The sequence below is a fragment of the Microtus oregoni genome, unplaced genomic scaffold (assembly GCF_018167655.1).
Source record: "Microtus oregoni isolate MIOR12 unplaced genomic scaffold, Mior012 000106F_ref0000393, whole genome shotgun sequence".
Lineage (NCBI taxonomy): Eukaryota > Metazoa > Chordata > Mammalia > Rodentia > Cricetidae > Microtus > Microtus oregoni.
The window spans coordinates 369,871-380,571 of record NW_024544721.1 but is presented as its reverse complement, the minus strand read 5'-3'; the positions used below and the strand labels follow the sequence as shown (position 1 = coordinate 380,571).

The window sequence follows — 10,701 nt, the reverse complement described above, 5'->3', positions numbered from 1 at the left end:
GGAGAAAGGGGTTTATTTCAGCAAACAGTCCATCATATTAGAAAAGTCACCATAACAGAAAGTTAAAGTAGCTAGTCACATAAAATGCAGTCAAAAGTGTAGAGGAAATAAACACAAACAGGCTTCCTTTCTTGCTTTCACTCTTTTTTTCTTCAGGTTCAAGATCAAACCTAGGGAATTGTTCTGCCCATAGTACAGTGAATCTTCCCACATTGATTACCAAGATGATCCTCCAAGTACAACCTAATCCAGACAATTACTCAATTAAAAATCTTTTCCCCAAGCCAAAAGTGGTGGTACATGTTCTTAATCCCAGCACAAGTAGGGCAGAGGCTAGTGGATCTCTGTGACATTCAAGTCCAGTCTATTATGGGCTACATTTTTAGACCTTGTTTCAAAGAAAAAAAGAAGATCTTTTCCCAGGTGATGGTTATGTCATGTTGCCACTTAAGAACTAACTGCCCACTGCAGATAGTTCCTGAGTGAAGCATAGGGTCTTGAGAGATCCTCCAGTACCTACTCTAAAATTTTGGATGGCTTCATCTAGCACAGTTACTGTGCAGGTAACTCTAAGTGCTGTGAGTTTACTTGTGCAACAGCCCTCTCATGTTCAGAGTACAGCATTTCACAGCTCTCCTTAATATTCTCTTTCTATTACATTCTTTTTTCTCTCTTTTTTCTGATGCTTGTTCAGGGCACATGTGAGGGTATTGAGAAAAATTTAAGACATAGGACTGAGCATCACCACCCTGGCAAGTATGAGTGTCTTCGTTAACTGCTGATTATTGTAAAAAGTTTTTTTTTTCTTTTCTGACCAGGGTTCAGCACAATCTAGGTCTATGGGTATGAACATAAATATTTAGGTAGGAATTTGACAACATGAATTTTTAGCATAGGAATAAGCAAGTTCCAATCCAGTGCTTATGACATCCTCATCCACTGGCTTCTGTGCTTTTGATAAAATTATGACAAAAAGAAAGTAGCTAGTTACTCCCAAAGAATTATTCTCTGTATTTTTGGCCACTGACAGATTGCCCATGCTCCAATGCCAACCAAGCACATTTGAGTAGCACCAATGGGACTTAGTGTGCTACTACAATAAAAAAAAAAGAGGACATAAATTTGTGTATTGGGGGAATATCAAGAGGAACATGAAGGGCATTAACAGAGGTGAATATTATCATATTTCATTGTATACTTGTAGGGGATTCTCAAGAAAATAATAATTTAAAAATATACTTCTAACCATTACAGTTTCCAATCAGAACTAGATAATAAAACCCTATTTGTTGATGATACCACATACCTTGGTTGCAAGATATATAAAAATAAATCTGGAACGGTTATTCCCTTGTGGCTAAGATTTATCATTGTTGAAGGTGCTATAGCAGCTATAAGGGGAGGAAATCAGCCAAGCCATATCCAAGTGTGACTCCTACGAACATCTACACCAACATATCAGTCACAATAGTGACAAAAATGTTGTGGTGGTAAACAGATGCTCTCTGACTGGTTTTGAGATCTCTCCACATATGTGTGACCCACTTGAAAACATTTGGGTGAGGCAGTCATAAGCCCTAAGTAGGGTTACTACTGTTGTTAAACTGAGGCAGCATTAAACTGCTTTCAAAACATCTTTGTTTCTACTGATAATCGATATTCTCTGTCTTAATGTGGGAAACCTGTCTTTGTAGCGAAGGGTTGTAAATGTAGAGACTTATAGATAGGTCAGGTGGTAAGAACTAGTGATGGCTGACTGCTTCCTCATAGCAAGAAATTTGTATCACTCCCTCTAAGGCTACATTGCTACATCTACGGAACAGCATTGAAAAGGAGACAGAAAAAAATGTAAATTCGAAAATATCGGGAGCTTAAAAATGGCATCATCTGGACACAAGACAGTCACTCTATCTTGAACTCACTGTGCTTATGGTTACCTGCAGTGGACCTGAACAAGACAGGGCCTGTCACAATCAGTCATGAATAGGGGATAGGGGAGGAGCATACGGAGTCCTATCCCTCCATGCTGAATACTGGTTACTAAATATTTATGATACTGGATGAGTCATTTTCTGAAGTTTTGTCCACACTCGTGAGTACAAAAGAATAGTCCCAAACTTTTGAAAACACACACACACACAAACCTGATTAAACTTAATGGATCAATTTCATATACAAAAAAGACATTAAGATGGGAACAAATTTATAGGAAGGAGGGAGTGTTGACAGAGGTGAAATGGAGAGAACAGAGGACAGAGGGTAAGCAGAATTAAATTGTATTGTTTGTATGATTGTCACTGAAAATTTAATAAACATGATACAAATAAATGCAGTCAATCTCTGTAGAGTTTAAAAAGTTGAAAATGGCCAGACGGTGGCGGCGCACACCTTTAATCCCAGCACTCGGGAGGCAGAGGCTGGCGGATCTCTGTGAGTTCGAGACCAGCCTGGTCTACAAGAGCTAGTTCCAGGACAGGCTCCAAAACCACAGAGAAACCCTGTCTCAAAAAAACCAAAAAAAAAAGGTTGAAAATGTTGAATATTATGGCATTTTAATGAAATACAAGTGTGGTATCACATTTGTTTGCAATGTGTAGAGGTATGCAGTTGTAATCGAAGAACCTAGGTGTTGGGGATAAATTGATCAGAAGTTTAAGGCCACCCTTGGCTATATTAATGCCATTATGAGCTGCATGAGACCTCCTCAATAACAAAACAAAAAGTAGATAAAGAAATGTTAGCTTAATTAAATATATATGCACATACCTAGTTAACTGTACACATGTAATTTTACATGCATATATATATAACACACTTTGTATTTGATATGCTACATTTTTATATATAGTATAAAGTTTAGGAGGTACATTATTATACTACATACTATGTATTATATATAGTATGTGATGCTATATGTTGGATAATATACATTATATTGTGTGGTGTATATAATATGTAATATAAATAATTTATATTATATAATACATATTCAGAAAATTTGTATACTGAAAATGTATTTCACTTTTACAGTTATTGAAAGTGCGAAGACTGGTGCCCTCCATTCTCTCTAACTTCTATAGTCTTTACAAGAACATGGCCCACCAAATTGCCTAAGCAGGAACTCACATGGGCTCAGAGATAAGAAAGCACAATCAATATGCCTATATGGATCTGCACCAGGTCCTCTGTGTACATGTTATGGCTGTTAACTTGGTATTCTTGTGAGACTCCTAAGAGTGGGAACAAAGTGTCTCTCTCAATCCTTTTCCTGTTCTTGATACTGCTTTTCTCCTATTGAATTGTCTTGTTCAGCCTTGATATGAAAGTTTTTGTATTGTCTTATTGTATCTTGTCTTGTCCAGTCTGGCTATTTCTTGGAGACATGCTCTTTTCTGAAGAGTAAATGGAGGGGGACAAGAGATTAGGGAGAAGGAAGGTGGGAGGGAAGTTAGGATGAGTGGAGGGAAGGGAAAGCATGGTTGGGATATACTGTTTGAGAGATATTTTCAATAAAAATAAGTAAATGAATGAATAAATGAAACATAAAAACATAAAGACTAAATTCTGAAACTTTGATTTGTCCTAAACTATGCCTCTGATTTTTAAGATCATAGACTACTTACTGCAAGCTGTGACACAGGATGGCTTTTCTCCAGTATTTCATCTCTCACCAAATGAAGAGTAGTGCCACTTCAGAGATCCTCTCCCACCTCCTGATTCTGACTGTATTTAGTTATTGTCATAGCTACATTATGACATAATAAGCAACTCTCCCTGAAGTTGCCTCAGCAGACTCTGGACCACCAGAAAGGAGACAACATTCATGGGTTAAAGACCTGCTGCTCTCTCTTTGGGTGGTCAAAATAGACAATCTATTCTGACTTGCAGAGGATCAAATCCAGACATGTTTGACCCAGCTGTACTAGATATTCCAGCTGTGATTTTTGACAATGGTTCTGGACTCTGTAAAGTTGGAATTTCAGGAGAGAGTAGACCCCGACATGTCATCAACTCTGTTGTTGGCCATCCAAAATTCAACATACCATCAGCAAGAACCAATCGGAAAAGGTACTTTGTGGGAGAAGAAGCCCAGTGCATGTATGATGGCTTATACCTGCACTATCCTATTGAGCGTGGACTGGTAACTAGATGGGATGACATGGAAAAACTGTGGAAGGACCTTTTTGAGTGGGAGCTAGGAGTGAAACCCAGTGAACAGCCAGTTTTCATGACTGAGCCCTCCTTGAACCCACAAGAGACCCGAGAGAAGACCACAGAAATAATGTTTGAGAAGTTTAACGTACCTGCCTTGTACCTTTGTAACCATGCAGTGGGAGCCTTGTGTGCTTCTGCATGTATCACTGGCCTGGTAGTGGACAGTGGAGATGGGGTCACTTGTACTGTCCCTATCTACGAGGGCTATCCTTTACCTCATGCCATCACCAAGCTATATGTGGCAGGGAGAGATATCACAGAACACCTCACCCGACTCCTTCTTGCTAAAGGTTACACCTTCCCCTGCATCCTCAACAAAGCAGTGGTGGATGACATTAAAGAGAAGTTATGCACTGTCTCCTGGGAATGTGAAGACACCCACAAGAATTATCAGCAGGCCCTAAAGGAATACAAATTTCCAGATGGAAATGTCATTCAGATGAGTGAGCACCTGTGCCAGGTGCCTGAGGTACTTTTTACACCTGATCATCTAGGTATTCATGATCTAGGAATCTCAAAAATGGTCTGCAACAGCATCATGAAGTGTGACACTGATATCCAGGAGACACTGTTTGCTGATATTGTGCTGTGTGGAGGTACTACCCTGTTTTCTGGGCTTCAGAATAGACTCCTGAGAGAACTGGAAATTCTGGCCTTTGAGGGAACCCCAATCAAGATCACAGCTTCCCGGGACAGATGCTATTCAGCTTGGATTGGTGGATCTGTCATGACTTCCTTGAAAACATTCAGGCAGATGTGGGTCACCGCTGAAGAGTTCAAAGAGTATGGGGCATTTGTGGTTCAAAGAAAATGTTTTTAAGAACCACTGAACTCAAGAAACTACTCTAAATGCCAGATTGCAGGAGAATTGGTGGGGACAATACCATTCTTTGTCATTTAATAAAATGATTAATAAAGCTATAACTTGCTTTCATGTTCCAATTATTTATGCCCCAGTAGTAATTTTGTAAAGATTTTTTTTTTATTTTATGTGTACATGTGTGTGCCCGAGTGTATGCATGTGCACCACACAAGTGCAAATGTCCATGGAGGGCATTAGATTTCCTGGCCTTGGGAGTTACAGGTATTTTTGAGCAGCCAATTTGAAAGTTGCGAACTAAAGATATGCCCTCTGCACTCAACCTCTTGAGTCATCTCTCCAGTTATCCAAAGTATGTTTTTATTGGTATTGCATATATATTTTTCCTCTCTTATAGATCTTTTAAGTGTGCTTTTTACTCAGTAAATAGTGCATAAGTTCTTCAAATGTGCATTTAATAGGTATTTACTAAAAGGTTCTGGGGCCTCATGCATAGAAAATAGGCTGATTAGGGTCCTACAAATTTGTTTCAAATTGTTTTCCCATATTCCCTACTGAACAGTACACACACACAAAACAATATCCAGGAAAACAGTGGAGAGGTCAAATAAAGTAACAATATCATCAAACACATTCTTGTGGGTCAGATCACCTTTTGAATTTATAACTAGTGTTATTTCAAGAAGTTTTGAAAATAAATAGGTGAGCTCCTAAATTCCCATTTGTTTAAGGCTCTACAAAAGATGAGGAACTATGCTTCCAGATGATTGGCTTTTGTTTTAGTTTCAAGAGTAACTATTCCATAATTTTTGTAGAAGTTAAATGCTAGGAATAGATAATGTTTTCCAATAAAGTAATTGTTGAATAAGTTACATATACTTGTTTTCAGTAACTATGTATTTTTCATAAACATAATGAAGAGATATGGTAACAATCTATATCTGTGAAGAAAATAATGGCATTTTCTGCTATCATAAGATAAAATTATTTACATATACATAATTTTGCTTATTTTCACATATAAATATAAATGAACACATTTCAAATAAACATTTGGAGACAAGTTTGAAAGTGAAGAAGTGTTCTCATTTGTTTCCTGCTGCTTTGACAAAACAGTGAACATACCATTTGGAGAAAGGAAGGATTTATTATATCTTGTAATCAAAGGAAGCCAAGGCAGGAGTCTAAGCAGAAGAAGCCTGGTGGCAAGAATTGAAGGATACCCCAAAGAGGAACACTACTTCCTGGCTTTTTCTCTGGCCTCCTGAGCTATTCTACTTATAAGACTACCTGTTCAAGAGTGGTATTACCCACCACAGTGGTCTGGACTCTCTTACAAAAATCAGCTATTAATAAAATGCCCCACCAACATGTCCACAGACCAATCAGATGGAAGCAGTTCCTTAGTAGAGGGTTTCTTTCTTCAGGTGTGTCAAGTTAGCAACTGAAACTATGAGAGTTTATGTAAACACCGTAAATTTACATAAATTGTTGGTGAATTGATTTTTAAAAGTACAGGAGAGTTTCCTTATAGACTCAACTTCTTACCCAGGTTTACAGTACTAAGTACAGTTTGTTCTCATAAATTAGGCCTTAAATCAGAAATGTATTGGTTTTCACCATGGACTTCATTGCCACCATTGCAAAACTGGGCATATCTTTTCAGACCAGTAGTTATTGTAGCTCACAAGGTTTACAACTGAATAAGCCTGTGGAGGATTCTTCTGCTCGAACAGCCCATAGAGCAGCTCCTGGCACTATGAAAACTAATCACCAAGAAGAAAGTCCCTGGAAAAATCCCAGCTTCATTCTTTCTGTGCTGTGTGATGTCTTCAGCAGTAAGATTTTAGCATCAAGATCGGCTGCACAACCAGGAAAACTATCCACAACTACCAATACTGATAGAGAACTACTATTATTTTGCTAAATTTCCACATTATCAAATAGCTTTCTAAATTCTTATCCATTTATATATCTTTAATTAGAGAAAATTCTCTTTATAGTACATTGTGGCCAACGCAGAGACCCATACCTGGTCAAAATATAGTGAATATATGACTGTAGAGTACTCCCTCTTAAGTGGCACAAAGTTTTGTTTTTTTTTTTTATTGCGAGAGTGTTTCTCTGTGTAACAGCTCTGGCTGTCCTGAAACTTGTTGTGTAGACCAGGCTAGCCTTGAGCTCATAGAGATCCACCTGCCTCTACCTCCCAAGTGTAAGGACTAAGTATATGTGCCACCACACCTAGCTAAGTAGTACAAATTTATAACACCTTCAACACCCAAGGACCATGAACCATCTCAGAGGAAGGGATAAAAATATTTTAGGATTCAAAAGTGTATTCTGAAAATTTTAGAGCCATTGATCTCACAGCAGCTGTGGTTCCCTGCACAAGATCCAGCTAGTCAACATCACAGTGTGGGGAAGCAGAGGGGTTCATAAGGACCCACCCCTAACTGAAAAATAATGACAGTTGATAAAAAAGTAAGTTTCTTCAAGAGTGTGGCCTCTCATTTGTTGCCCACACTCCAGTGATCACCTTCACCTGTGAGTATATGGGCATCACCAACAAGATTCAGTAGGTTATGTAAAAAAAAAAAAAAAATCAGACGTGAAGAGCAAATTCTGAACACATTTAGAGAACATTGTGAGCAAAAGTGAAGGAGCCAGAAAGATTGTAAGAGTCAGAGGGAATGGATGGCACCAAGGAAACAGTGTCTTTGAGACACATCAGGACTGACACACTTATGAATTTATAGAGACTGGGAAAGTGCACAGACGACAAGGACAAGTTCAAGCAATATGTTGTTCCAGTACTGAGAAAAAGAAGTGGACACAAGCTCCTATTTCAAACGAATAAGCTATCTCCAATTGGTATTCCCTTGAAAAGGAAAAATTAGTTTCTTCAATGGAGTCTCACTGGATATACAAGACATACTTAAATGTAGGCCCCATGTCCAGTAGTAAATGGTCAACACAGAATGAACTCAGTGATATAGTTGGAGATTTTCTTTTGTCTTCTAGGGCTTTGTTTGACATTTAAAAAAAAATGTTACTGGTCTTTTGCTTATTATGGGTTCTGACTTTGTATTTTTATAGTCTGGGTTTTTTTGTGTGTGTGCATGTGTGTGTGTGCATACACATGAATGCATGTGTGTCTGTGTTTCTCGTTTTGTTTGTTTTGTTAATTATGTTTCTTTTGTTTAGTTTTGGGGTGTTTTACTTGTTTGTTTCTTTTGCTTCTTTTCTAAAACAGAAAGAGAAACCTGGAGTTGGATAGGTGAATAGAGAAGGAGGGTCTGGGGAGTAGATGATTAGGTAAGGGAAACTATGATCTGAATATATTATAGGAAAACATTATTTCAATTAAAATAATGTTCTAAATCAAAACAAAAAAAAAGAATGTAAGCACCAGGAGATAGGGAGGATAGCTGTGCTCATGCACACTTAAGACAAAAGTTACAAGATATGAGACTATGAGGAAAATTGCTGACTGATTAATTTATACCACCCACTTATTTATAACTTGTTCATTTCCCATGATTATCAGGTGACTGGAGGACAATAGAGGAAGGATAAGCATTACAAAGGAAATTGTGCATGAAAGAGTTAGTATTTGATAGAGCTCATTGGGCCAAATAAGACTCTGCTCATAGAAAAGTTAATGGGATGACTCAGCAGGAACTACAGGACTGGCATGAAGCATCAATGGCTTCCCTGAGTGAGCTCCATGGTAAGAGATGCTATTTACCAGGTAGAGGAGACTCTACTCTTGCATGAAGTAGAGTTCCTTAAGAACTGAAGCAATTAAGCTTGTTTGGAAAATAGAAAAGTGAAGAAGTCTGTCTTAGTCACTCCAAAGCAAATGTTACTAAGTAAAATAATAAAAAAAAAAAAATTACAAGTCAAATCCCGTGTTTGTGAGACTCGGGAAGGCCATATTGCCAAATCACAAACTTAAGAAATCTATAAATGAAAGAGTGATACAAGTGAAAAATCCTATGATTAATTAAGTAATGACCAATTAAGCCCAAAGAGTAATTTTTACATTCTTCTTCTGTATAATGGAGATGAAAATTAATTCAGTTAGGTCCCTCATTGCTTCCAGATGTGGCTAATTGAGAAGGAATAGCACGGCACAGTTTATGCCTAGGTAATGTCACATTCAGGGAGCTTCCATGGGTATAACTGATGAGCTTGAAGCTATTTGCCTCCTTGTCCCTAGACAATTTGGAAAAATGAGAGTCATTCCAGTCCTCACTAAAAGTATTAGATGTGAAGGGATACATGGCAGCAACTCAGGATCAAGAAGCAGAATGTCTCATGGAGAATAAATATAGAAGGTATATGGCGAGCTAATTAAAGTAGTATCCCCCATCCATGATGCTGACCCAACACTGACTTTTTGGAATTTTCATGCTGTATTGAACTTCACTAATATTTTTCTCTAGTAACTCTTTCACCACAGATGTCACAGATCAACTGGTACCAGCTTAGGTGGGTTAGAGGCCTTCACATACCATATATATATATATATATATATATATATATATATATATATATATATATATATGTGTGTGTGTGTGTGTGTGTGTGTGTGTGTGTGTGTGTGTGTGTGTGTGTGATGCTAGGTTATTGAGTTTTACATATTTAAAAAAAAATATTTAAATGCCATGAGTTGTTGCAGGAGGTCCTTCCGCTCCTTCAGCCAATAGCCGCTGAGATACCAGCCCATTGGGGCATGGTCTCTCTCTTTAAAAAAGCGGCCACTTACCTCCTCACTCTCTTTTTTTTGCATCTGGCTCCACTTCCAGCTACTAGACTCCTTCCTGACTGCGCAGAAGGCTGTTGTCTGGGACAGTGATCTGTAAGTTTTTTTTCCCCTTTAAATAAATACCATCCTATTAATCATAATTCCATACTGGTGTGGGATTGTTTGTGATTTACACCTTCATCAATGAGTGGATACCTAAATGAATATGGAAGGAAATTAGTTCAGATGGATACAAAAACCAGGTTCAGCTGTGGAAGCTTGGAAATGTTAAAGTTGGGTAAGTCACAGATGACATCCAGCAAGGTGACAAAACAGTGTATATCTCAATACATTAATAACTGGTTAAGGGGTTTTAATAAATGTAACTTGTGTGCATCGGAAAAGATTCTACTGGAAGCCAGGCATGTATTAGGTAAAAATCCTAGTGCCAGACTGGTCTACCACCATAGCAATTGTTGACTATGGAGGCTTCTGGGGCACTTAAATAATACAGAATGTTGCTATTTCTGTTGAATGCCCTAAGTAGTAAATTTTACGACTGTATAGCTGAAAATATCATACAATTTTATTGAAAGACATGGAGGGACAGCACTCAGACTACTTTGTATGATAAGCCCATGATGATGTCCAGTTTTGAAGGTGTCAGAACTAATATTGCCTTGCTATTTCCATCAACCATATGATTTACCTCTAGACCCTGCCTGCTATACCATCAACATGCTAGGTAAGGTGCATCTGCTAGTGAAAGAGTAGCATAGCTGTTATGCTTGTAGCAAGCAGATTTCTGATTAAGTTCTGCTTCACAGGAAAGAATTCACATCTGGTACCCTAAGACCAGACAAAGCAGCCAGTTGTTTGTGGGAAGATGGTCATAGCCAGTAGAAGGAAACTG

At 38.1% G+C, this 10,701-nt stretch overlaps 1 protein-coding gene across 1 annotated transcript; it reads left to right on the top strand.

The window, feature by feature from the left end:
- Positions 1-3,904: 3,904 nt before the first annotated feature.
- LOC121443411 (actin-related protein T1-like) lies at positions 3,905-5,035 on the top strand. Its single transcript, XM_041645169.1, has one exon. The coding sequence runs from the start codon at positions 3,905-3,907 to the stop codon at positions 5,033-5,035; it is 1,131 nt and encodes a 376-aa protein (XP_041501103.1).
- The last annotated feature ends 5,666 nt before the right edge of the window (positions 5,036-10,701 follow it).

What these genes read in the sequence shown, in the direction of transcription:
- LOC121443411 (XM_041645169.1), top strand. Translation starts at nt 3,905, where the DNA reads ATGTTTGACCCAGCTGTACTAGATATTCCAGCTGTGATTTTTGACAAT.